We start from the raw sequence: 27,946 nt of genomic DNA, 5'->3' as shown, positions 1-27,946 counted from the left end.
TAATAAAAGTATTCAGCATTACTATCGGACTAGAGTTAGTGCTACAGTTAATGGCATTATAAAAATTGACCAGGCCGGCCATACAGTTATCTCCTATTAAAACTAGCCCAATAATGCCAGTGTGGTTTGTTATGATTCTCCGTACCTTACAACATAGTACTATAGAGATAAACACAACCATGCCCCCTTTAGGTCTGCCCCTAGTAGTTGCTATTGCCGGGACATAATAGGCCTTATACCCTTCCAGGAAATAATTACAATCGATTGACCAAGTTTCCTGTAAACAGATAATTTGGTATTTCTTAATGTACTCAATCCAATTGCAGTCCCTCATTTTAGTACCTAGACCCGCAATATTCCAGGAAATTATATTATTTGAGTTTCTGACAGCCGAGATACTCTCCATACGTTCCAAAACCTCTGATCTTCGGGTTGCCTGCCCAACGGGTACCTCATGTCAGTCACATAACTCTAATCCCGATAGGGCATCAAATCTATTGTGAGTTACAATATTAAAACCATTATCTCTCTGTAATCCCACATTGTGTTCATATTCTCCATTAGGAGGCAGTGACAGTGAGAGTATACATGATCTAAGAGGGCCAGGGGTTGGTGGATTTCAAATCAAATGGGAATAAAAGAACCCCAGAGGGCGTATACAAATACTATTGGGTATGTTGGCCAATGCAGCGGCTCTAAGTAAAACTGTGGCAGCATGTTGAGGATGCCTAAAATTGATGATAATACAATCACCATTTGTTGCCTTACTAGATGGTCCGATCCAACTCACCCTTCTTGTTGTTAATATTTGATCGGCAAATTTAACGGGAAACCCACAGTTCTTATTAAGCCAAAAGACCGTCCTATTCTTTAACGAATCATGATTTTCCTCAGACACCTGGTATGCGTGGGGCTGAATGGGTGGGACATTTGTAAGTACAGCCACATAAGGTGCGCATTCAGGTGGAAGATTTACATGACGACTTTTCTTTGCATGGCTGTAAGCCAGCTTTCCCTCAGAAGTTCCAGTAACAATGGTGTTCTGCGTAGTTGATATATTGGGATCCGATAGGACAGATTCAGCAACAGCCAATATATTCTGCCTATTAATCTGCCTATTATTTAATAAAATATTTTGTAAATTTCCTCTGCTTGTTCCCAGATCCTCCACGGTTAGTTTATTATTTGCTACGTCTGATTTACGTGATGCTCCAACCAGGTGCGATTTTAACAGCCCACCTAATCTTTCCACTTCCAAGGCCATTATGTCTAATTTGGATAGCAAAGGTTGCATCAGCTCAGTAATTTTTGCCTCTATTTTTCCCTCCAGAGAGTGAAGTAGAAGAGTCAGTGGTTCCGGGACGATATTAGAGCTGGTTCCACCCATGCCACTACCCTCCTCTAAATCCTTTTGCAATACCCCACTATTAGAGACTCTATTACCCCTCCCTGTACTAAGCTTGCAGTTCTTCCCCCCTCGCTTAGCTTGTACCTTCCTACACAGTCTCACTGGTCTATGGTGGGGCGAAAAGAGTGATGTCTCTCCCTCTATTAAGTCAGATACTAATTCTAAATGATCTACAGTCTGATCTGCATGTATTTGTGCTTCATTAGTTACTACAGCCCCACTACCCCCATCCTGTCCGTCTGTGGGAGCTACAAACACCAAAGAAGAGGGCAGCTCTGCACATACGTCAGAGTCATTACCTCGCCCTAAGGAAGCTCTACGGGTATTATTAATTTGGTTCACCTTTTGCACAAGATAGTTCTCCATGGAACCAGCCCCCATGATGGGTTTGTTCGTCTTTACCTTGGCCATGTTAACAACCATGACAATAATCCTTCAGACAAAGCACGTTTACCGGGGATTGTACCAGACAGCTAGTTTGTGGTAACGCTTACAGTTATACACATTACAAAGTACCATTTAACAAATACACAGGTTCTGCATTGAATACGTACAGCATCCGTGGCCCAGTCCTGTCTCTTCTGGCCTCTGAGGGCCACAGAGGGCCCGCCCTTTGCCCGGGCTTAGCCCCGGCGCTAGCCCGCGCGCGTCCCGCGTCGCGGGGAAGGTCCTCGGATTTAAACGCCTCCTGGCGCGCTGGTGACGAAGGCGGGCTTCCGCCGCTGGGGAGCTTGGGGGCTGTGGTCCTCGCTGGGCCCCGCGGCTGATTGAGAATGGCTGCGGCGGCGGTGGAAAGGGAATGAGGCGAGTGCCCCGTTAGTTACTTAGCTGTAGGTCAGCCCGGAATTCCGCAGGAAACACCCGCTTTGCCGGGGAGGACCTCGGATTTAAACGCCTCCTGGCGCGCTGGTGACGAAGGCGGGCTTCCGCCGCTGGGGAGCTTGGGGGCTGTGGTCCTCGCTGGGCCCCGTGGCTGATTGAGAATGGCTGCGGCGGCGGTGGAAAGGGAACGAGGTGAGTGCCCCGTTAGTTACTCAGCTGTAGGTCAGCCCGGAATTCCGCAGGAAACACCCGCTTTGCCGGGGAGGACCTCGGATTTAAACGCCTCCTGGCGCGCTGGTGACGAAGGCGGGCTTCCGCCGCTGGGGAGCTTGGGGGCTGTGGTCCTCGCTGGGCCCCGCGGCTGATTGAGAATAGCTGCGGCGGCGGTGGAAAGGGAACGAGGTGAGTGCCCCGTTAGTTACTCAGCTGTAGGTCAGCCCGGAATTCCGCAGGAAACACCCGCTTTGCCGGGGAGGACCTTGGATTTAAACGCCTCCTGGCGCGCTGGTGACGAAGGCGGGCTTCCGCCGCTGGGGAGCTTGGGGGCTGTGGTCCTCGCTGGGCCCCGCGGCTGATTGAGAATGGCTGCGGCGGCGGTGGAAAGGGAACGAGGCGAGTGCCCCGTTAGTTACTCAGCTGTAGGTCAGCCCGGAATTCCGCAGGAAACACTACCTTTTATCTATCCACATACGTATGGAAGTAGAGTAAAAAGTGCCTATGCTACATGTACATGCTGACTCTCCCAAGTCCACTGTGGAAATGGACCACAAAAAAGGCAGTAGCCGACTGGGTCTTTTCCACGCTGACTGCCCGTGACTGAACTGTTACCGATCAAAAGCACTACTCTGATGAAAGTAGCCTGGGTTGTGTACTCTAGCTGGTCAGGTGGAGTACATTTAGACCAAAATTGACATATTGAAAGGGAACCCATGAAAAATGTGCTGAACACAGAGATTAAGAAAACCAGACTTTGCTATTATCATTCAAAAATAATACTGAACCAGAATGTTTTAGCAATTGCTGTTTGGATTCCTTAGCTCTTGGAGCCATGCCTTTAAGGTCTGTGATGAAGAGGGCACTTAGGGTGGCAGTGGAATGCTTGGCACTATTTGCAGAGAAGCCTTCTCCTCTCTGCAGCTCAAGGGTATTGTTTAAGTCCATTGTATATAATGCCTACTTCATGACTAACTACCTTTTTGGTTCTGGGAACAGTGAGTTGATATTTTGCTCTTAAAAAATCTTTTATTGGATTTTGTTCATTAAAGCTGCAATTTGACAGTAGGGTGTCAGGTAACGCATTTACCCCCATATTTTGGTTCACCAATTTGCCTAACAAAGGATATAGTTCTATATCATTGCATCCTCATCATCATCAATCCACTTTATTTGATTAATTACAATCATAAAAGTACAAAACATCAACACTCATAGCCAAATACAGCAATAAAATAGCAATATAATAATCAATCACCCAAACAGATCTCTTACAGAAACTTATTACATAACAATAGGACAGAAATTCATAAAAATATAAAATTATTATAATATTTCCACAATCCATATAATACCAGCAATAAGACTAATAATATTAAAAATACTTCACAAGGGGATCAATTTTACAAGTAAAGTTGTTCAATTCATAAGGGTACATAAGCTATAGTATATCATAAATTTTATGTATTATTTGTTTTATTTATTATGTTTTGTAATTTTCCCCCTGATCCTAGCAGCAGCAACTAAGAAGGAAGCAATGTTAAAAATATCCCACGTATTACTTAACATTTGCAAGTAAAGTAAAGCCGGTTTGGCCTGTAGGAAACCTTTTCTATTTAATAAAGGGACCAGCTACTTCTTCCGAATATCGTTATAGAGTTTGCAGAACAATAAAAAATGTATAGTGTCTTGGATAGAATGGTTATCACAAGAGCACGGTCCTGCTTCCTCTGGTTTACACCACCCCGCATAGTCCCCTAAAGTAAAATGAATCAAATTAAAACGAAACCTAGTCAAAAGCCAGCGATGGAACGGCTTGGTAACAATTATCAGACAGGGCTCTATCAGAGACGTCGTTTTAACCAAAAAATGGGCCCTGACTAAAGGTTTCTGAAGCTCATGTTCTTCCCGTTCCAACATCAACATTTTAATAAAATTCTTTTTTACAGATTTCAAATCTTCCTTCTTAATTCTCTCACGAAAATCAAATAATTCCTTCCGCCCTATTTTAGAAACCATAGATTTAACGTATAATAGCCACTTGATGTTACAAGCTTTATCCAGTTTAACACAGTCCCGTAATATCCCTTGATTCTTTGAGCCAGCAAAGTAACGGTGCTGTGCTCAAAGTATCAGAAAGAAAACCCAAACCCAATTCCTGATGTATGCAAAAAATAGGGGTAGATTGCGGTACTGAGAGTAAATTACGCAGAAATCTATTTTCAACTATCTGTAACTCTGCCTGATGATTAAATCCCCATATGGATGAGCCATAAGCCGCTATGGCCAAACACTTAGATCTATAAATCTTAATAACGGCCTCCACAGGTCTTGCCCCCAAGCGCTGTGCAAAACCTAGCAAAGCAGAAGTCGATCTAGTTACTGCATTTTTTTTTAGTTTTTTGCTGGGGTACCCAGGAACTTCTTTCGTCAAATACTACCCCTAAATATGTAAATGAGGGTACAGAAGACACTAATCCATTACCCCATTGCAGTAAAAACTTTTAGCTTTAGTGACTCTGCGACCAGTAGTCACTAAAATTGCAGTTTGCCAAGGATATTGGCTGTCCTTCCCTTTGACAGTACGTTGTGGGAAATTCAGCATTAATGGATTACGAACACTGCTTGGACAATGGGGTCTGCCCAAGAGACCAAACGCCACCCAATGGATAGTCTTCCTACATGCCCTTCAATGAAGGCCACAAAGCCTGCAACATGGTTCCCAGATCTGCCATCAAACAGTTTATTTTTCTGCCCAGGCCTCCACGGTAGGCGAGGTGTGGCCAGCACACAGTTGTATTATTAAAGTACCCCCTGCAGTACATTATATTGAAACTGCAAGTCACAGAGAAGTTCCTTTATAAGGTTATGGAACACTAAGGTGACTTGCAGTATCCTTATCATGTACACCAGGGGGTACTTTATTTCATATAATACATGGTCACACCATCACCTTTCCCAAAAACTACTTAGAACCTTGGTGCATAGCTCTTTCATATGAAATAGCGAGCATGTTTGCAAACATGAAGACTAAAACCACTTGTGCTTCAGTAGCTCGGAATGAGTAAAAACATGCAGAAAGGTACTAGATTTTCTCTGTCTACGGAGTGCAAAGAATAAACGTATTCTCTCTGCTTGTCGCTGTAAGCTATTAAAATAGAGCAGAAGAATGAAAAGCAACGCTTCGTTGTCGCTGATTTAAATAGCTGCTTCAATTATGCTCTGTGACCTGAACTTGTTTTCCCCTTGGCTGCTGTCTCTGGCAGGAGGCTTTGTGACATCAGAACTCGACCTTAATAATATATAACAGTCAAGCTTTGACGTCTTTCCTTTATAATCGGCAACTGGGTGCGTCATAAGTTGCTGATTACAAAGAAAAGAGGAACTGCCGTTTGTACAGGGATTTTTACTAAGGTACAGGTTACAGAACTGCAGGGTTTATTTCGAGATAGTTGTGCCACTCCAGATCCCCAATCCCACCATATGGACTGACTCAAGACACTGCAGATTTGATCCCTAACACTGATCCAAAAGGGTTTTCTACAAGGAGACTGCCAAAAAACATGCATGAAAGATCCAACTTGCACCTCTGTAGGCATTTGTTGTCAATGGCGATACTAAACCCAGCCATCCACTCTGGTGTACGGTAAACTTGGTGTAGCATTTTTAGCTTTTCCAAAACTCCCATGGGGGCACTATGTGTTTTTTGCAAGTCCGCAGACAAGCTCAGGCTGATTCACCCTCTCTCTGTCCATCTCGGGAAAAGGAAGTAGAGTCAAAACACACATTTTCTGCTAAGTCACCACCCGAAGACGCAGCCAATTACTGCACTTGGTTGGAAACGTCACAAAACTGCCAAGTGTGGCCAAGGTATATGAGAGAACTAAGGATAAACAACTGCAGCGCATTTATCGAAACCCATGTTGTATTAGGCTCTCAGCTATCTGGATTGAATCCTCACACAGGGAATACGCAGTCCTGCATCCCTTGGTTTCTAGTTTGCAGATGTCAGCAGTGTCAGTGCCTGAGTCTCTTTGAGTCTCTTTGATTTGTCAGCAGCATTTGAAACCATCAACCATCAAATTCTTCTGGCTACACATGAAGTATGTGTGTGTGTTTTAGCTGCTTAATTCTCAGTGGGTGTGCTCATCCTCTTACGCCACCAGTGGGCCAGTGCGTCACATGCCATGTTCAAGTCACTGTATTGTTAATTAAACTATACTAGGCTGGCTAAAAAAATATGATCAGACCTTCTGTTTTCCATTATTGTTTATATCCTGAAGATATCTAGGTCTTAATGCGCTTTTATGACAAGGTCAGTACAAACTCCCTGTTTGCCAGTGCCATGCAGCTATGGACACCTTGATGCGCTGTTGTTTCAAAACTGAACACACACAGGACCAACATGCTTTGGATAGGCAAAGGCCCTAATTGTTGGCGGTATAGACTTTTACTCCATTAAGGACAACTTTCATATTCTGGTGAAGGTGAGAAACATACAAGTTTATCAACCTGGATTCGTCTTTGGTCTTTCACATTAGTGTCGGAGTAATTCACCCTCGAGTGTTGAGGTTTTGCTGCATCACGTCTGGTGTTTCCTAGATCAAGACAGAAGATTCAACAGATACTGCTGTGATGCCCTATGTTCATTTCTACTGGAAGCGGAACAGGTTGAGACTATCTTCCTTTGCATTAATTTATCTTCACTTCCACACTAACTGTTCACTCCAACCTTCTTTTCTTTGCTCCTCTTCCCTATCTTCCTCATCTTTTTTCTTAGGCTCTCTGCCTTGCTGTTTTTTTGCTCCACACTTGCCAGCTTGTGGCAGAGTCCATGTCGTGTCTTTAGTTTACCTCTCTGCCTCGTGTCTGACTAATTAAGATATTTTGAATCCGACACAACCAGGTTGTAAAGGGCAGGCAAGACCAGAGACCGCATGTCTCCCTTCTTTGGTTTCTGGCCTCATCCTGTACAGCTTAAGGGACTAGCCTTTGGTTGTAGCTGCCTTAAAAACAACTCACTAACCAGCACTGGATCTAAATACTGAGGGGAGATTAGGTATGCTGCCAGGATTAAGAGGACATATCTCCTAAGCAATGAAGACTGGCCACCCATGTGTGAAAAAAAGTAACATTTAAAGACTCCTGGCCTTTGAATCACTGCCCAAAGTAGTCTTGGGGATATGCAGTGTATTTATAAGTTTATACCCCCAAATAAGCATTTGGTATAGTCACTTCATGTTTGGTTGTATTTCCTAAAATCGAGGTTATGCTAAAGGATGGGAAGGCCTTCCACTTCATATCTGCTGAGGTGTTTTACCCCATCCTGTTAAAAGTGAGGAGTAAAACATTTCGGTTTTCAGAAGGCCCTCAAATACATGTCTGTTCAAAACATGACCTTGTTCTTCTTCGTTAATTCCAATGCGTTTTCATTCAGCATTACTGTGGCAGTTTGACAAATACAACACTTTATCAAACCACATATCTTTTGATAATAGATATGCCCACTTTGGCAAGTAGGGCATTCATACTGATAAGTCAATGGATACTCTAGCATTTATAACCATCGAACATAATAATAAAAAAAAATAAGTTAGTGGCTGCAATATCTTTCTAAAAAGTGCAGTTGGCTGCTAGTGCTCTGAATGGGGCTAAACACTTTCTTCCATTTGCCATTTACTACGCCAATATATTAGCTTTGCATCCTTAGATGAGAATTAAAGGTATCCGTGTGCTGGATGACACTCACCCTGTTTTGTACCGGATCAGGATCTGACATAATACTTTTGGCCAACAATATTTAGATTCTCTAAATGAGCTGTTGACCAAGGAGGATGCCTAAAGACAACCCCTAAGCCACAACAGGGTTTTATTGCCAATGTTGTATTAGCCGGCTCTCTGAACAGTGCTTTATTACTTTTCTTTTGCAAAAAAATGATATTGAAGTAGCTAAATGTAATTATTTGAACTGGGTAATGTCAAACAACTTGGATTGCATGCTTTTGCTGGTAAAATGCAAACCACCTATTTGGAAGCCAATGCACTTCATGGCCATTAAGCATACCTTAAAATATCTGTATGCATGAATTCACATGGGTGTTTTGTCCCTGGTGTATATGTGACCATTACAGATTTTCTTCCATTTTATATTCTTATGTCTGATTTACAGAGACATTAGACAAAGTTGATTGCACCATTGGTAAAAAAAAAACAAAAAAAAAAAAACTTTTTCTGAAATTCTCTGATGATGAATTCTTACTTGCACAGTCCCAGAACATATCATTGTTGGATACTGGGCCTGAAAAAAATCTGAAAGGGGGTCTGCTGATCAGTATAACAAGCAAGGAAGGCAAGGCTTGTGGGGTGAAAATCTTGACATCTATTGTCTTCGTAATGGGAGAGGGCAAATCAGGCTTTTATTAACACTTCACTGGTGACTTTATTCATGGAAGGATTGAAATCTATAAACAGTCTGGGCATTGTTTGTGCTGTAAAGCATGCACAATGGAAAAAAGACAGATCCAATTTTGTTTAACGTAGGCTGATTGCCTCTAATATACCTATAAATAAACAGCATGACATTTTTAAGAAGACAACTTTTGATGCAATAGGCAACCCTGCAGAAGGAATACTCCAAGGGCAGGTTTTGTCTTGCGCTATTAGCTGAGCTGTCAGGGATTGCTTCAACATAATCAAATGGAGACAGATCAAACAGATAGAAGGAGACTAAAGGCAGATGGTCTGTCGCGGGAGACCAGGGGCCGTACTACACAAAAGTGCCCTTGGTGTGTAAAGGGCATATGGCATTTGCACTTGTTTTATGCGCTTCCAGGGAACTGTTGTATTACAGAAAGGGTTGCAGACATGTGTGACCCCCTTATATAATACTGATACCGCCTGCACACATATGACACCAATGCTATCTTAAGAGGGTGTGCCTTCTGCTGCATGGGCTCATGGACCATGCAAATGAGAGAAACACTTTGTCTCTGCGCAACGCTATGTTACGGATGGGGGCAGGGAGGCAAAAAGGCCATGAGGAGGTGATCTTACTGCACCACAAAGTGGCAGACAGGCTGCGTGCCCCCTCCCTCAAGGTGCCCATCTGGAGGAAAAAGGGGATCCACAGATCCCCCAGCAGGCGTTGCAGTCAGGGGGATTTCTGTGCTCTCCTTGAAGTGCAGACTGGTACCACCATCAAAGAAAAAGAGGGAGCAGCTGCTACAAACAGCTGCTCATTTTTTCACTAAAGTATTGCCCGTGGGGCAGGCGCGAGTTTGCAGCTGCCCTCAGGGCAAGGCAGTGATTGCAGTAGGGTGCACCTTCCCTGTTTGTGCCCAGTGCACCTGTTTAAAGGTGAGCCGTGGCGCAAACAGGAGCAGTGCCCCCATTACATAATATGGGTCTAGGGCTTTTGGTTCATCACATTTGTGACAGGAGTCGTAGCATGCAGACAAAGAGGATACACATGATGCAACATGCCATACAGGGGTGGTTGGTTACTTAGGTTCACATTAGAATGCCCCTTTTAATTTCAGAAGGGGCTATTAACACCGATTACTGGCCCAGTCAGAATTATGAGACATCCCGTCCCAAAAGCACTGGGGATCCTCAGGAGCCTCAGGAGGAGTGGAGGGAACTTAATGGGACTAAACCTAGGGACGTCATAATGAGGACCTCAGTGCTCGGGACTCAAGAATGAACATCCACGGACATGGTTTCCTTTTGAGCTCTCCAACACTGCATTCTGGATAGTATAGAGAGCAGGCACATGTTTTCATCTAGGCCTCAAATCATTCTGGTTCTCAAAGAAGCAGGACACTGGGCTAGAATCACACCAGTCAGCATTTCATTGAGATCCGGCACCCTTGTGAATGGTCGGGGGTGCCCCTTCCCACCAGCAGCTCCTGGTGACAGTATGTTAGGCTAACAACATTTTAACTAATTACAGCTATGCTGCTCTTTATCTGCAGAATGAAAGGAAAAAAGTTGCAAAAACCTCTACACAGAAGTGCGATTTTCAAATCCATTAAGTAAGTAAAATCTAAATTTCTAAGTTCTACAAACTTCTTTACAATGCTAACTGGGAACATTAGACACATATCTGCAGGTAGCGAACCAACTGAACAACTGTACGTTGAACTCCGCCCTCCCATTAAGACAAATTGTAAAAGCACTGTCAGGTGAAAACCATTTTTACTTACGGATGGGTTTTTGCTGAGACCCACTTCTTGTCCGCAGAGCGAAAGAACATTCACTAGCTTTTCTCTGGTCTTTTTCTAAAAAATAAAAAAATATTAATTTCACATGTGTTTCGAGTTTTCAATTCGTCATAACAAAAATGAGTGAAAATATTTCTAAAGTCACATAATTTGTTCTTTTCTCGGACACAAAGTTAAGTAAAGACACTGGATATATAGAGATGATTGGGGAACTTCAATAAATACGATTTCACCAAACTATATGCATCTGAATTCAAGAGACTCATTCCTATAGTATTCTAGCCCACTCCGAAGGGCTATATTGGCTGTTAAAGGACCTAAACCCGAGTAATAGGCTCGAGCTACAGGTGAGGCCTATAACAAGCGAAAAGGCCTTACCGCCATCATATCCTGAAACAGAAAGACTATTAGGCTTAGCGTAAAATGTTCTAAACAAAAAAGGGAGAAACAGAAAGACACACATTGGAATGTTGGACCAGAAGGCCTAAATCAGCCATTACTAGCTCTGTGCCTCATCAATGTCTTTAGTGGAACTCTCAATATTGCAACGTTTTGATATAATACATGGTATTATTAAATATGTCATTCTCAAGCTTGCCATGCATGAAAACAGATTAAAAAATAACATTCATGGCACTGTTACATTGTTCTAAAATATTCATGCCTGCCTTCATATTTTTAAGTATTTTAGTTTGAACAGTCATTAAAATTAAATCACTCACACCATGATATAATTTGCTTTGACTCCCAACAATAATCTCCAAAGAAATGGGGCAATATATGGCGATATCCAATCTGCATTACAGTGCCGCTGACAAAAACAGTTTGGATATCAAATTTATTTTTCGAGGCTGATTTTCCATCCAGAGAAAGCTGGTGCCCCCAAAGTTGGATGCTGGATTCTTTTCTAGCAGTGCCAGGTTTAGTAGTAAGGTACTGCCATGGTGCAGGCCTCTGTATACAAGTGACAACACTACAGGGTACATTGATTTTGCTGTAACATTGATTCCTCAGATTCAAAGGCAATTCAAAGAGAACCACAGGGTAGCTGGATACTTACGGACATTCTGGAAAGGGCTTTTAGCACTGATCACAAACTGTACCAGGCACATGTAACTTCTACGTCTAATGGGCTCTTTACCTATCTATATAATTCATAGTTAAAATAGACTTACAGCCAGTGGGGCCAGTCTCAACCCCGAAGCACTACCAGAAGTCACAGCTGGGGTTGTACAGCTTTGGGATTTTGCTACAAACATTGTCTGTGTATGGAATGCAAATGGTACACATAGTATAAGGACAGCTCTGTGCTGGAATGATCTTACAGGCTTGGCTCTGATTTCAAAGGGGGGCACAAGATGGGACGGATGGTTGAGGATGCTGTGAGCCACTCTGCCGAGTAGCAGTGGTGGCTGGAGTCTGAGAAACAAAAGCAATGCCTCTAGCTGCTTCCAAAGAGAATAAAATCAGATTCTTTTGTGTGCATTTTTGAAGCTCAGAATGTAGTGTCTTGAGCGGCTTCTGAGCTTCTCTGAAGCCCGGTTGCAAAGCGGCCAAATTCTTATGAGAAAGTTAGTCAAATGTCTCCAGAATGGAAGTTCCTATCCCAACATCCATGACCTCCATGCCTGAACCAGATATGTTCTTGCTTTTATCTCTTATGTCCTGGACTGCAGAGAGATGCTCAATGGATGTGTATAATTCACTGTGCGATAAGTATTGCGTTTCTTTCGAATTTGTGCAAATCTTGAACCTCAAGAAACGGGATTCTGAGGGAATTTTTATCCTTGTAGTATTGGAAGTATGTTTTCTCTGGCCAGTAGGATGTCTCCCTCACTCATTAGAGAGGACACTTGAAGGATTTATCCTTTCTAGGGAGACGTGTCTCCCACAAGGACCATGCGCCTTGTCTGCAGGTCACATTGTATTTGATGCTACAAAGCATCCCATAAAGCACTCTTTAGCATCCATTTCATGTGACTGCACTTGTGGTAATACTTATAGCCAGACACCTGTTTACTGATTGGGAGCGAAAACCCTTTTTGGTAAACAAAAGTCACAGTTGCATTCTTGGCCATCACGTTCCCAAGAGCTCAATTCTATTCTTGCCCATCGCGGTTCAATTGATGGCCATCACAATAGCATTTTCAGCTGTCACAATTTGGTTCTTGGATGCTACCGTACCATTCGCTACCACCATTATTCCTTTCTCAGCAGTCACTCTACCATTCTCACCGGTCATGCTTTTGTTCTCAGGTAATTTTACTTGTTTTTTTAACTGTCATGGTTCCATCTTCCGGTATCATGACTGTGTTATTCGGTGTCATGGGTTCTATGATTCTGTTTTCAGGGTAAAGGTTGCAGTATCCAATATTATGGTTTCTTTCTCAGGTGTTATGATTCTTTTCTCAGGTAGAACTCCTTTCACAGGTATGAAGATTCCCCTATGATAATTTCATTCTCAGGTTCAGTGATTCTTTCGTTGGGTACAATGATCCTACTCTAGGTTAGGGCGATCTGTTTCTCGAGTGTGATGATTCCATTCTAAGGTCAGATGATTCAGTTGTTGGCTTTGACAATATTCTTATCAGCTACTGAGATTGTGGTCTTTGGCTTGGTGTTTCTATACTTGGGACTTAAGCGTAATGAGTCTGTACAAGTGTTATGATTCCAGAGTTCAATGTCACAATTCAATTCCCAGCTGTGAAGATTCCATTATTAGGTATCATGATTATGTCCTGGTGTGCTTGGAACCATTCTTACCAAAGGGATCTTTGCATTGGTTGTCAAAATCCCCTTTTTCCTCAAGACTACTGGGATCTTCTAATCAATAGACCAAGCATAAGTGACTGCTTTTGCAGTGATATTATGTTTTGCAAAACAATTAACTTAACATGAACAGAGAATTAAAGTTTTTTTGATTGGGTACATGGATGCCTAAGGCTTGTTGTCCCCCTTATGTGTCTTCCAGGTGCTTCACCTCTGTTTTTTTCTCTCCTTTGATACCAATGGCACCGATAAGGGCTAGGGGACAGGTACTTAGGAGAAAATGGGGACTTTGCACTACCAATACACTAGTTATACAACTATTACAACAAATACCTCAACGACAGAATCAACTTCCACGTACCCAAAAGAAACCTACGATCCTCCAACCTTGCACTGGCCGAAACCATGCGCATCCACAGAGCCAGAGAAGGCGGAAGATCCTTCTCCCACATTGCAGCCAAGACCTGGACCGAGCTACCGGCAAACATCAGACGAGCCCCCTCCCTGAACACCTTCAGGAAAACCCTCAAGACCTGGCTCTTCGGCTAGATAAACCTACAGACCCAACCCAGCGCCTTGAGATCCTTATGGGTGAGTATCGCGCCTACAAATCCCTGATTGATTGATTTTATCCAGGTATGTCATGTACCCCTTTACTTCAGACTCATGGAAAGATTGAAAAGCGGTAGTTTGTAAGGAGGCAAGCATCATTGTTAATCACTGGAGGCAAGCATCCTTGCTAATCACTAGAGTCTAGCTAAATGCGTTTTTTAACATTGATCGATCACGATAAACAACTGCTCGTGAGCTACAATGCATAACATAATGTTTACAGGATGCATGTGCACTTCTGGGATTGGCAACCAGTGCCTTGGCACCTTTGGGCATTTGTTGCACTATACAAATTCATATCATCATCATCATGTAGTGTAACTCCCATGTATGTCAAGTAGATGATATTTAAGGAGATAGAATGCTGAAAAGTGACGGATGCTGACTAAGCTCTCACCACATGTGCCCAGAGACTCACTTGATGAGTGAGTCCAGTGGCCTTTGGAGCCAGGAGGCAGAAGCAGCAGGATACTCATGCTAAGGGAACTTAGCAGAGAAACATGAACTGCAAGTCAGTACCGGTCACCTCAAGTTGAAGAAAGGAACTAAAGTGATATAGTAAGTCCTCTTGGTAAAGGGTAAAACTTGTGGCGTGCATGCACATGGTACCCTATAACATGCTTGCTTTGCAAACCATGGTTTTCTGTCTCGCACTAAACCTTGGGACATCCCAGTAATATGATGGAAGGGGAGCCAGGACGAAGCATGTAACCTTCTCAAAAAAGTATTCTTCAATTTGGGGGGTGGGGGTGATGGTTCAGTTCTTGGAGTGTGATTCTGTTCTCAAGGGTAACAAGTCCCTAGATAGGCTATGCCGGGGCATCATGATTTCACTCTCAATGATGATGGTTCCATTCTCTGGAGTGGTGTCCATTTTCTGGGGATGATGATCACATTTTCAGGGTTCCTATACCATTATAAAGGGGTTCTAAACCCATTCTCTGAGTTATGTATCTGAGGATTCTGTTCTGCACAAGATTATTGTGTTCTTAGAGTTGATGAGTCTATTCTTAGGGTTGATGAGTCTGCCCTCAACGGGGTGATCCATTCTTGAGGTTTCTATTTACCATTGGTGAAGATATAATTCTCAGGTCCAATAAATATATTCTCTGACACTCTAAATCGATTCTCTGATATTACAAACATTTGGGTTCTCAGGTGTTGCAATTTCATTCACAGTTATAACGCACTGGTTAGGCAGCCTTTGATGCAAAGAAGCCATACTAATGGTGGACGTGTGCTGTACATACAGTAAATAAGCTAACATAGCGGTCATTTGAAGATATATCTCCAAAAATTTGTAATAGAACGAAAGAAGGATGACCCCCAGGAGAATTTTGCTCTCCATAAAGATTAGTTTATTCAGTCTTTCTGAAGGTCTGTGTTTACATTCAATGTGGAAAATATACTTATAATATAAATTCTTTGTATAGTTCTACGTCTTGGTACATCCAATAACTTTGTCCTTTTTCCTCTTAACCTTAAATTAAACTGTTTCTTTGTGGCTAGTTCACATACCATCAGTTTTCTCATAATGCAGTGGTTGGGCATTTATGGTCAATTATAATTTTTCTTTCAACTTTTATTCAGGTTTGTGTTTGGAATACTAAAAGCAGGATTTTAAAGGGCATTACTGATGCTTGGCTCAAGTTACTTTATCAACCATTATGAGCTATGCAATACCAATTCTTTAATGAGAAATATATAACATATTCTCAGAGCAAACACACCAGCAGGCTCCAAAGAACCTGCGTATAGGAAAACGGGCTTTTGAATAAAGATTATAGCACAATGCTCCCACAAGGACACAACCGAGGTATCACAGCAATATGGAAAGTGCTGTGTTGGCCATAGAGGCCAGTATTGTCTGGGTCTATCAAGGACATTTCAATAATTCCTGCATCATGGCCTTGGAAATAAACTGTTCTTGAATAAGGGGACACTGCATTAATGAGTATGTGTGAGACACAAAATATTGCTTGCTTTGTGGTACATGTGTTAAGGCAATACATAATCCAATACAATTTTTTAAGAAAATGCAGAACGGTAGGCACCACAAAGCTGGAATTGCATACTTGCAAAATACTATTAAACAGTGGAACATAAGTGGATATCTTCTCCCATTAACAATCAACACTCTAATGATATCACTTCACACTATATAGCAAAAAACTATAAATGGGGAAAGTCCAACATTTAGCATCCAGTGGGCAAAGTCATTAGAAAAACATGAAACAAGTGTAAGCGCTATTCCTCGAAGCTTCCCTCACCTTTCCTGTATATGACAGTGTCATTTTTGGTGTACCCCAAACCGCTTTCACAAAAAACCTTTTTCCCCCTCACATCAATCTGGCATGCATCTATTGGTTTATGTGAAAATAAGTCAGCTGAAGGGCATTCACCACATAACGGGGAATAACCTAACTTTGCTTGCACATATTTTTATTTTATTGCCAATCAAGTTCATGTTCGAAATATTGCCTTAAGCAATTTGTTTTAATTTTCCTTTCACGAAGGACTAGAGACCAATAGAAAACACATTTCTCATGCATCCTTATTTCTCATCTTCTGCTTCAGTGCCTCTGCTAGCTTTCACTTAGCGCTTCTAACACAAAATGACCATGTTCCCTTTTCAGCATGGAGCACTTTAAGAGAGTAATCAAACAAATAATTCCATTCCAACATACACAACAATGAATGGGTAGTTGTGGCCTTTGAGCCATACCTGCAAATGTACTGTAATTCAGGCCTACATCTTACCCAATAATCATCTTAAAATCAATTTAAAAGGGCAACTGTTGTCAGCCTTCACCTGGTTTAGAGGTTGCTCTACTTGTCTTTTAGTTGGACACTGAATTTACGACTACACCTTGTGAATGAAGGGTTGCCTATTTTTTACTTGCTTACGTTATCAAGAATAACGGAGCTCATCTTCCTTAAATGGGCTCAAGAGGATAGCGTAAACACGTTCAAACGTAGTTTATGGTGCAGTCAGGCCTCCCTACCAGAGCAACGCCATGTTCATACCTGGTATGGCTCCCACACCGGTTTGATTTACCCACAAATTGCAACTCAAGTCGACTAGAAGGTCTTCATTAAAACATGCTGAACACAACATACACATTTAAATTAAAATTTTACCTGTGAGGTCTGAGGCCTTTTCCAACTCACTGGGACCAGCACGTTGGAGTTGGATCCAGAGGATGTTGAGGATGTACTTCGAGTGGCTGCCATTGCTCTGGTCTTGCCATCGCGGCCTGAAGAACTCTGCAAATCATCAAAGCGCCTTCCGATAATTGGAGTCTTCAAGGAGAGAAAAGAAGAGCTCACTGCAAAGCGGATCACTGAACATACACTAGAGAATTGAAGGAACCTGCATTAGCTCTACCTGCGTCTTTGCTTGACGGATAGTCCGGACGTTCAGAACCATGCATTAAATCTTAATGTTTGCAGACTAAGCAATAAATGTGGCTTCCAGAATTTCCCCTCCCCGGAAGCACCTTACTTGTTAAGATACATATACGCGTGCTACGCACAGAAAGCGTTTTGGCTGCAGGCAGCACAAATATAATGGGGCTGCAAGATCATCTGACTGCGACTCCATCTGACAGGTCATTCCCATTACAGACCACCAGGCAGACTACATTTGTTATTTTACATCATGAAGAAGATGAAAAGCTGTAATGTGAAACCAATGGCTGCATGCTGCGCCCATCCTTTTAAAAAGGGCAAGTTGTTTTCGATCTGCTGCTGTCAATTTTGCAAGCACTGCCTCCACAGCCCATCAAGAGAACCAGATGGGAAGCCCTGAACAGTTTCTGCTCTCTCAATAATTGATGAATGAACTCAGCTGCTCTCAGAATGTGCACCAGCTCACTGTGGCGTGAAGAGGGAAGGAGATGCTTGCTTCACTGTGGAACACCGAGGCAGCGCTCCGCTCTACAGAGTGCTTGTTCGACAAACCATGCAGTTCAAAGCATGGCTGAAGAATTGCATTCAGAAGTATGAGCTTCCTTCACAAGACTTTTTTCAGCACAAAGACTAATTATAGTGAAATGTGCCCAGATGACATCAAGTAACAAGCAAAGATATATAGATATTTTCAAAGTCTCCGGACCAGGGCTTAATTCAAATAGATCTCAATTTTAAATATTATCTCATCTAGAAATGTGTTCCAAGGAGCAGGAGAGTTAAACCCAGTGATTAAGCAAAGTGCTGGCCTGCTGAACTGGAATTCAACAGAAACGTCTAGACCAGACTCGGGACAAGATGTATTATTTATCAAAGCTTATAGATAACTTACGTATTTTGGCGTGTATTCTCTATCCCAAAGTGTCCATTAGACTGAACTGGAAACTGATTTCTTCCTTAAAATGGACACTTCAATTGGCTTCTATAAGTGCCTTGCTCCGCCATGTATTGTGTTTCTATCGTTCGGGATTTCAACATGCCTGTGCTATTTGTCGGTGTTAGGTGTGAGCTTCTGTGATACATGGGATACCTATTTTCACCCACTACATTTTCCATCTTTACCTCAGAAATGTCGAAGTGAAACTCAAGAGTTTTTCCAGGCAATTCCTTGGACGAGCTGTTCCAAAGTCGACTTATCTCCATTTTCGATAGCCCGCTGTGCTTGTGTGCGGGTAACACCAGGCTTGCGGATCGAGAAACCACCAGCTTCAGAATGTTGAGAGCTTCTTTCCAGTGGATACTCTTTAGATTAAAAAACAGAAATCAGCCAAAGTGGGTTACCATACTGGAGGACCCCATTATTTTTGTGCAATGGTGCATGATTCAACAATACAACAAATAATCACATTTTAACTGCCTTTGCGTTAACTTTAATAAACCGAAAAAACATGATGAAAAGAACTACTTTAATTCCTATGACCAACTAGTGAATACTGAGAGAGAGTGTCCCACTCGATGGTTTTTGAAGCTGTCTCTGCAAATCAGAAAATACGTTTTGGCCCTGCCCAAATGGAGCCAGTGTCAATGTTGGAGATTAGGTTACTGGTTGACTGGGGTGTGAACCTGGTCAAGCAACAACCATAGTCCCAGTCAGGGTAAGGGACAAGCAAACCCCAAACTAACCTGTTTTCACCTCCTGGGAGCTTGGCACAGTGCAGTCAGGCTTAACTTAGAGGAAATGTGTAAAGCATTTGTGCAGCACTTCAAACAGTAACACAGTGAAAACACCACATAAAAAGATCCCACATCAGGTTAGAAAATTAGAGCTTAATTTAATAAATATACAAATCCAATTAGTAAAACCAGAGATTTTGACTTTTAAAATTTTAGGTAAAAATAGCTCAAAAAAACACCAAAGCGCCAACTGTGGATATCTGGTCACGCCAGACTGGGACAAAGTCACAAGGTCACGCCAACCACAACAGACTGCAGGCCAGCTACAGGGACCCAGTTAGGTCCAGTGAACAAGGTAACTTAAATCCTGGTTTGCGGAGCATTGTGAGGATCCATGTTGAAAATGTGTTGCACAGTCGAAGTGATGTGTTGATTCACGAGATGCAATCAATCAATCAAAATAATCTTTATTTCGGTCATAGACCATAAAAGATAAGCAATCCACAAAGACATACAATATACAAAAAGAAGAAAAGGGAATTGCAGTTCATAAAAAGTAAGTACAATAAAGATTAGATTAATTGGCAGTTGATTCATTAAAACAGTAGATAAAAGATTAAAAGATTAAAATATTATAAAAACAGTAAGAAATAGCATCAATGAGTGTTGATTTATTCCAGGGGATTAGACAATAAAAGGGAACTTCTCCTTCGCCACACAGCATACCAGAAACGTGATACCGAAAAAACTATAGGTAATGCAGTGTCTGTCTTCAAAATTCTGTAGGCAACTTTACAATGTGTAGTCCCCAAATTCCAGAGTTGAAGGAGCCAACATTTTCTGATAGGTTTATATGTGGGGCAAAAAAAGAGGACATGTAAGTCACTTTCACTAGAAGCCCCACAGGTTGGGCAGTCAGAAGGATTATTTATCGACCATTTTCCTGTGAATGCTCTCAGGGGCAATGTTCCATACCTGAATTGCATATATAATTTCCTAGAGGCGTTAGGCTCCATCAGGTCTAAAACTTGCTCTATTTTGCAACAAGGCTGCGATGCGAGATCCTGTGTCATCGTCAAGGGTACTGTAGATAGGACTTGCAATGTGAAGTCTAGTGTCAAGGATGCAGCGTGCATGCGGGGCAATGCGTCAGTTCCGAAGAGCTGTGAGGCTATGATGCAGAGTCTGTTGTCATGACTGCCATGGACAAGGGATGCCAGGACCTGTGCTGAGGATGCGTTGCACATTGACGGTTCCGAAGGTGTTGAGGGTTGCAGCAGTGACGCGTGTAATTGCGATGAGCCCAATCCACACAGCAGCGGATATGCGTTGGTTCTGCTTGGGGTTGCGTTGCACAGCAGTGGAGTTGTGTTGGTTTTACTGAATCCAGAGGCTGCTAAAGCACCCTAAGCCCACTTCAAATGATCCAGAACTGGAGTGGTACACTTGGCATGGTAGACTCACATATGGCAGAGTCCTGATGCAGATGCAAGGTTGCTGAAAGCCGATTATGTACCTGAGGCTTCAGATCAGGAGGCTAGCCAACTAGCCTTGGAGTCACTCTGGGTTTTGGGTTCAAGAGATGCAGGTCCAGTCCTTCTCACCTAGGCAAGAGGGCAGCAGGCAGGTCAGCACAGCAAAGCAGGAGTCCAGCAGAGTGGCAGCCCTTCAGCAGCACAGCAGTCCTTCCTGGCAAGGTATACACAGGTCCAGAAATGTACTGAAGTGGTGGGGTCCGAGTTCCTTGTTTTATACACAGGTGGGCCTTTGAAGTGGGGAACAGCTTCTGGAGGTATGCATTTGAAGTGCACAATGCCCTGCCTTCCCTGCACTGGTTACAGACTAACTACAGGGGGTATGCAGATCTTTGTACAGAGACAGGACAAAGCTTATTCAGGTGTAAGCGAGGCTGGATCCAACTCCTTCCTCCCATCCAGCCAGTGATGGTCCATCCAGTCACACCTAAGCTCCCATTGTGACTGTCTGTCTAGGAGGAATACACCAAGCCCCAACTACACACAGTGATATGACCAGAAACAGGCTGCAGGCACCAAATGGTTAAGGTAAGAAAATGCCAACTTCCTAAAAGTGGCATTGTCAGAATTTGTATTTAAAATCTGACTTCACCATAGGTTAGGATTTCAAATTAGGATTCCAGAGACCCCAAACATGAATCAACTATACTATCCCATTTGGAAATGACACTTGTAAAGTGTAATAAGGCAACTCCAATGCTATCCTACAGGAGAGATAGTCCTTGCAGTAGTGAAAAATAACATTTAAGAGGTTTTCACTACCAGGAAATGTGAAACTTAAAAGTACATATCCTACTTTTTAATTACGTTACACCCTGCCCTCTGGGCTGTCCAGGGTCTACCTTATGGGTGACTTATATGAATTAAAAAGGAAGGCTAGGGCCTAACAAAAGGTTTATTTTGCCAGGTCTGCATAGCAGATTAAAACTGCATACATAGGCTCTGCAATGGCAGACCTGAGACAAGTTTAAAGGGCTACTCAAGTGGGTTGCACAACCAGTGCTGCAGGCTCACTGGTAGCCTTTAATTTACATGCCCTGGGTACATGTAGTGTACTTTACTAGGGACGTATAAGTAAATTAAATATGCCCATTGGGTATAAGCCAATGTTACCATGTCTTGAGCAGAGAGCACAAGCACATTGCAAGTGGTTAGCAGTGGTAAAGTGCGCAAAGCCCTAAGGCCAGCAAAAACTAAGTCAGCAAATGCATAAGGTTGGAAGGCAAAAAGTTAGGAGAAACCACTCCAAGAATGCCAGGTCTAACAGTCAACAATTGATCACTACTTTCAACACTTTGTGATGTACACTAAAGAAAATATGATGAATTAATCTAGGTCAAAATGAGAGAGGTATACCCTGGGGAGTTAGGTGGGAGTGGCGAGAGAGCTCAACAGAACAAGAAAGATATAGAGAAAGAAAGAAGTGAACGAAAATGAGAAAAAGGGGCTGGAAAACAAGAAGAGGAGGGGACCACAGAAATAGCTCTTGGAGGATTCTCATGAGTAGGGGGGGTTCATCCTTCCACCCTAATTAGCATCCTAGAATATTTCAACAATCTTTCCACTTAATCTTCTTCTTGGCCTCCTAAGCAAACAGGTGATGTGATAGCATGGCTGAGCCTTGGAGACCAACATCCTATAGGGACCAAAAGCTTCTAAATGTGGAGCCCGGGAACTGGTTCACTTATGCTTGGAAGCGCTCAGGGATCCACATTTCTTTCTTCTGTGGTGTTGATTAGAGTGAAGAGTCTCAACCCATGGGGTTTCCCAAACCCCTTTCTTTGATCCCCTCCTCTTCTTGCTTCACACCAAACCCTTGCATTAAAACATACCTGCTTGGCTTTTAATACCACTGCTTGTCAGATGCTACTTGCATCTGTGTCTCCATCTTGTCCCTTAATGATTCATGCCATGCTTGCATAAACTACTGTCTTCCTGCTACAGGCACTGGCTTCAAGCCACTGTAAAGCCGGTCCCAGCCACGAACAAAAGCATTCACTTTACCGCATTGTCTTTCCAGAAAAACCATCAAATTCTCCTTTGCCTTTTCTAATCATAACATCCTACAGTTAACACTGAACCTGGACTCTGAAGCTTAATCAACCCAATAATCACATCTGCCTAGTAGACATCTGCAAGTCTGACCTCCCAACCACCTACCAAGCAGAAAAACACATCACATTCTTTAGCACTTGGTAAACCAGACCACACAAAACCCTTCTTAATCATTCCCTTTATTTCAGTTCATTGCTTAAGTGTCCATATCCTGCCCTACCTGCCACATTCACATTCCTACTCCGTCAGACACTAGGCAGATTGACTCTATGGTAAATAAATGCCTTTTTTTAAGCTACAACATCCCAATTAAAGGTCTTGCCCTTCCAGACCTTGCACTATCAAGGGGTATTTACCAAACACACAGACACCTGCTGATCTAAATCACTACACAGACTACCATTAAAAAAAAACAAGTGACCACCCTTGTGATTCCGACAAACCCCAGAATTGTCAAAAGATAATGTGAAGCAACAATTTAGCTGCATCGTGTGGCACTTCAATGCCGCTGCCAGCATAAGGAACTTTATTTATTTACTCATGTTGTATAATCTTGACTGGTTTCCCTTCGAATGCTTGGCATGCCCCTATCAGCCTAGTCTGGTGGTTCATTGGTTTAATCCATGAACTGTATGAATCTGTGTTTCACCTCAATGTCATTGGTCCAAATCCTGGGAATTCCACAGAGCCTTACACACTTCTGAGGTTGATAAAATGAGTGCTATTGAGTTGGGTAACAATAAACATGTATGCCCTGACCTGACAAATGTAGCCTTCGCCCGAGATGTCAATTGAAAATAAACCTGTGGATAATCACTGGCTCACAGTTTCCTCATGATCCAGAAGCATTAAAATCTAGGGCAAATGTCAGGATTTTGTATTTCAAAATTTGAGATGTTATGGAATTTGTCGCTGAAGGTATCTGTGGCTCATTTAAAACATTAACAACAACTCAAAAGAGAGACTCAAATTCAGCAGCACAAACTGAATATGCCGCTGAAAACTGATATAGGCTCTCACACAAGATAAAGTGTCATTAAAAGGCAAAATGCGGTCTCCAAATATCCACAGCTGCATGGAATATGCCCAGCTCTTCAAGCTTCTGCAGCTGCTCAGTGGTCCTCAAACCGCAATACTTTTCTACATCGCCTGATGTACATGCAGGAGGCAGATGGAAGCATACACTCTGCACTGCACTGAGAGTATAATGTCCCATGGAACATTACCTCACAGTAATTACTCACCTGCACGTATTTTTCAATGGTCTTCAATACTTCCATGTTGAATTGCTTCACAGGAATGCCCGAGAGGTCCATGTGACAGAGAAGGCTGTAAATCATTTGCAGGAGGGATTGCTGCATGCTTGGTAGACCTTTCTCTAGCAGCTGAGGAGCAAAACAAAGAAAACAATCACATTTGTACTCCTTTCCTTAAAAACATCTGTCATACATGAAAACACAATATAGAAGAAAGTCTACGGCAAACCGACACTAATGCTAGGTATGGAGATAAAGTGCAGTTTTGGCACCAGATCATTTAAAAAGAAACCAGTGTAGCAACGTACCAAGGCATGCCAATATATCACCTGTGCGCAGTGTAAGGCCACACTCTCTCCGGGTGCGCTTGTGCAGCAGAGCATCCGGTAGGCGCTGCTTGAGAGTCCCCTGCCACCATGTGAAGGCCCTCTGGAGGCACACGAGAATCCATCACTTCAACACGCATCAGTGGGAGCTCCAGCCCACCCCTCAATGGGGGGTCAGAGGCTTGGCAGCACAGGAGCCGGGTGCTCAACCCTGGTAATCTTTCAGGCTTCTGGACCACGGACCCCCAGTCTGCTTTGGAAAGAACCCTGCCATAGGGACCTCTGCATCTCCTGAGCGGGTGATGGAAAACGGAGACTGCCTCCTGCCTTGAGCAGGAGGGCATGCGCTCCTAATGGGAACATGCGTGGGCCAAAGTGAATTGCTTCAAGTGGTCGGGGTCTCTGGTTTTCAAATGCGTTGGCCAAAGCATTCCTTCAATTTTGGGCCTGATTTCCTTGCAAGGGCATACAAATCCCTCAATGGACCGGAAGAGCAATGCAATCAAAACAGCAGAATGAAAGTACAAGGGAGGAAGCCACATTCATCCCCTCAGAGCAGTGCTGCCCAGACATCAGGCCAGACCAGGCCATCTACAACGAAAACACTCCAATGCCACACTGTTATCATTGTTTTTCCAGTGTGCTGAAAACAATTGATTCTAACGCTCTTATACACCTAGTTCTAACCAAGCCTCTTGACTAGATAGACTTTGTGTCCCCTCCTGCCCAGTCACTGCTTGAATTGTCCACTATTGCAATGTGTATGTTTTGCTGAGCTTCGCCATCGCACATTATAAATAGTAACATAAATAAGAAATTCAGTCACATACAGTAAAAAAACTACTTGCAAATTATAAACAATAAAACTATCAAAAAGTGTAGAACAATCCTTCTAACAGGGCTAAAAACACAAATAACAAATTTGGTTTAAAGCGAATGTTTGTGAATTTATTAGCTCATGTTCCCTAGGCACTCCAGCTGACAGAACATATGGCTCTTCCCAATGAATAAACAAATATGCAAAGTGCCCCACTGTTTTATATCTAGGGAACTGTCTCCCTAAAGGAACACGCTACTTGAAAAGATGCTCGGCCTTATGAGTTTGAGGACAAGTACATTCCTATGTAATTAAACATACTCCAAAGAAGATTACATAAGAGCGCAAAGTCAGTCAGTCAGTCAGTCAGTCTCTCTCTCTATATATATATATATATATATATATATACATACATAAATATATATATAAATACACATTTGTTTTTATAGAAATGCCCCACAGAAACTATAACATACCAAGACATTTATAAAGATGATTTTACAAGCTACTTGCTAATGCATACATCTTAGGTAGGGTCACTGGATTGAAGCACCTGACACTCTCTACATGCAGAACTGCAGGTTGCAGCAATGACCACCGGAGGTGGCTCAAACAACGTACCTCAACGCTCCACCTCCTCAAGTCTAATGTTTTTTTTGGTTTCTTTTGCTTTACTGTACCCAGGGGATGAGATGACGGAGTGGGGTGGAGCTCTTGAGAACAGGTGCAACTGTCACCCATTTACATACTTTTTACATTTTAACAAGTGTGACAGTTTCAAATGGCTTGAGGGAGGCGCTTTTGTGCTCAGATTCCAGGGCTCAAGTCTTAAAAAAAAGAAGTGAAGGGACTCACCAAGTTAGGCAGAATGGGTGTGACATCACCATGCGTGACATCACCACCTGTTCATCACAGGAAGTGACATGTGCGTGACATCACAGGAAGTGGTATCACAACCCATGACCTCACAGGAAGTGACATTAGGTCTTAAGCTCTCACATATGTTTACCAGATCTATCATGAGTACATCTGAGACCATTACAATATTTAACAAATTTGGCTGTGCATTGGGGTTGTGCCAAAACATTGATGCAACCCCGACACAAAAGCTGGGCCTCAACTTATAAAAATTTTTTAAACCTTGCCACAAGGAAATTGGCAACAAGGAGAAATGTGGCAATAAATCATTGGTTGCAATGTCCGTTATTTAAAAAATCTTATGGTGTTAAGGGACCTGCTGCAGAGATCTCTGTGTGCCAGCTTAATCTTAGGGAATGATAATAATATCAAAATAACTGGAGGATAACGTATTTGCTGGAGAGATTTTAGTTTTGCCTAGTCCTAGTTTTGCATCAAAGTAGCTTAGAGGGATAATAGGTCTCCTGCAAATGACATGTAACACGCAGATGGCCCATTTTTACTTTGTGTAGATAGGCAAGTGGGTTACTGCTTTTAAGAAAGAGATCCTTTTGTTACTTGCAGTTCATAAATTGTAATCCTTCTAATATAGTACAGTGAGGTATGAAGGGCATGTGGATCCTACGCCTTGTAACCCTCTGTTGTGCAACACATCCTTTTTATTGATGCACACACATGATTTATTGTCAATGTATTTATAATAAGTACGAGCGACGTAAAGCACTCGGACACCCTGTATTGGGATGAGTAGTGCTAAAGTGCTCAAAGAAATAAAAGAAAATAGTGGTATTTACATTTTTATTTGTGTAAAATACTGGGGAGACGAACACAACTGAAATTCTTGCAGTGTTTGCCTATACAGGGACTGAATAAAGTAAAAAATATTTCTCAGTTATGTACCTGTGAGGTGATGAGGTGTGAGCCTTTGTTTCCTCTCCATTACATCTATGTGTGAGGCTCCCGATAGCTCCCAGACAGGATACTCCAACAAAAGGCGGGCTGATGGCCCCTCAACTTCAGCTTTTGTTATGGTCAAAGCTGTAATCTGATAAACCCCTTTCGCCGCCTGCAAGTTGCTGCTCGGAACAAAAGCTGATAACATGCAGGCACTGCTGAAAGTGTTCCGGTGTAAAAAAAAATCTCACTGAGACAAGTTCAGCATATTTCTGTGGAGACCAACCTCATGGCAAGGTGGACAGCATCTAACCTCTGAAAACAGTGGGTAGACGCCGTCTACCCCCGACTCGAACCCTGTCCGATTCTGATAAAAAAAACATTAGTGGACTGATTGAAAGCACAAAAAACAACCCTTTTGGATTTGACTCCCGGGGTCGCGAAGTCGAGCAGTTCAAGATTTATCCAGGGGGTGGTCTGGCGCTAGATACCCAGAACTCAGCAGACCCTTCAACAGTAATCAATAAATAAATGTACAGCCGGGGCTTCTTTTGCTCATAAAAATCTTAAAAGCACTTCACTTTCACAAAATACTGTATATAAAACTCAGAGGGCCTTCAGTGGTCACAATGGAATTATGACAATGGGACACAGCGTAAATGGTTCAACAGCCCCGCTCTTTGCTGTTCCCCCTAGACAGAACCCAGGGCCATATGTAGGTAGAAAGTGTTTTGCGATTCTCTAATTGCAATTTTTAGGGAATCGCAATTAGAGAATTGCAAAACGGAATGTAGGTAGGATTAGCAAATAATTTTGCGAATCCTACTTATTCCTTAATTGCGAATTGCAAATTGCAATTCGCAATTAAGGAATATCTCCCCATTCATTCCTATGGGCCTAGAGGCCCCTAGGAATGAATGGGAAGACATTCTCAATTTGCGATTCTCAATTAGAGAATGAGAATGCAATTTCAAGTGTGCCAGGGTGTCAAAAGGACACCCTGTTGCACCCCTG

The 27,946-nt window shown here is 42.6% G+C and overlaps 1 protein-coding gene across 6 annotated transcripts in view; it reads right to left on the bottom strand.

The window, feature by feature from the left end:
• The window catches only part of FRY (FRY microtubule binding protein), a 657,235-nt gene that overhangs the window by 94,832 nt on the left and 534,457 nt on the right, over positions 1-27,946 (bottom strand). For all 6 annotated transcript variants that reach the window (XM_085621668.1, XM_085621669.1, XM_085621670.1 and 3 more), the window contains exons 47-50: positions 23,966-24,106; positions 18,580-18,759; positions 17,188-17,349; positions 10,648-10,722 (exon numbers count right to left, since the gene is read on the bottom strand). In XM_085621668.1, coding sequence (XP_085477794.1) covers positions 10,648-10,722; positions 17,188-17,349; positions 18,580-18,759; positions 23,966-24,106 — 558 coding nt within the window. The remainder of the gene's footprint in view (positions 1-10,647; positions 10,723-17,187; positions 17,350-18,579; positions 18,760-23,965; positions 24,107-27,946) is intronic.

This window comes from Triturus cristatus, chromosome 8, assembly GCF_964204655.1.
Source record: "Triturus cristatus chromosome 8, aTriCri1.1, whole genome shotgun sequence".
NCBI lineage: Eukaryota > Metazoa > Chordata > Amphibia > Caudata > Salamandridae > Triturus > Triturus cristatus.
The sequence above is the reverse complement of the archived record's forward strand: the minus strand, read 5'-3'. Positions and strand labels throughout refer to the sequence as shown.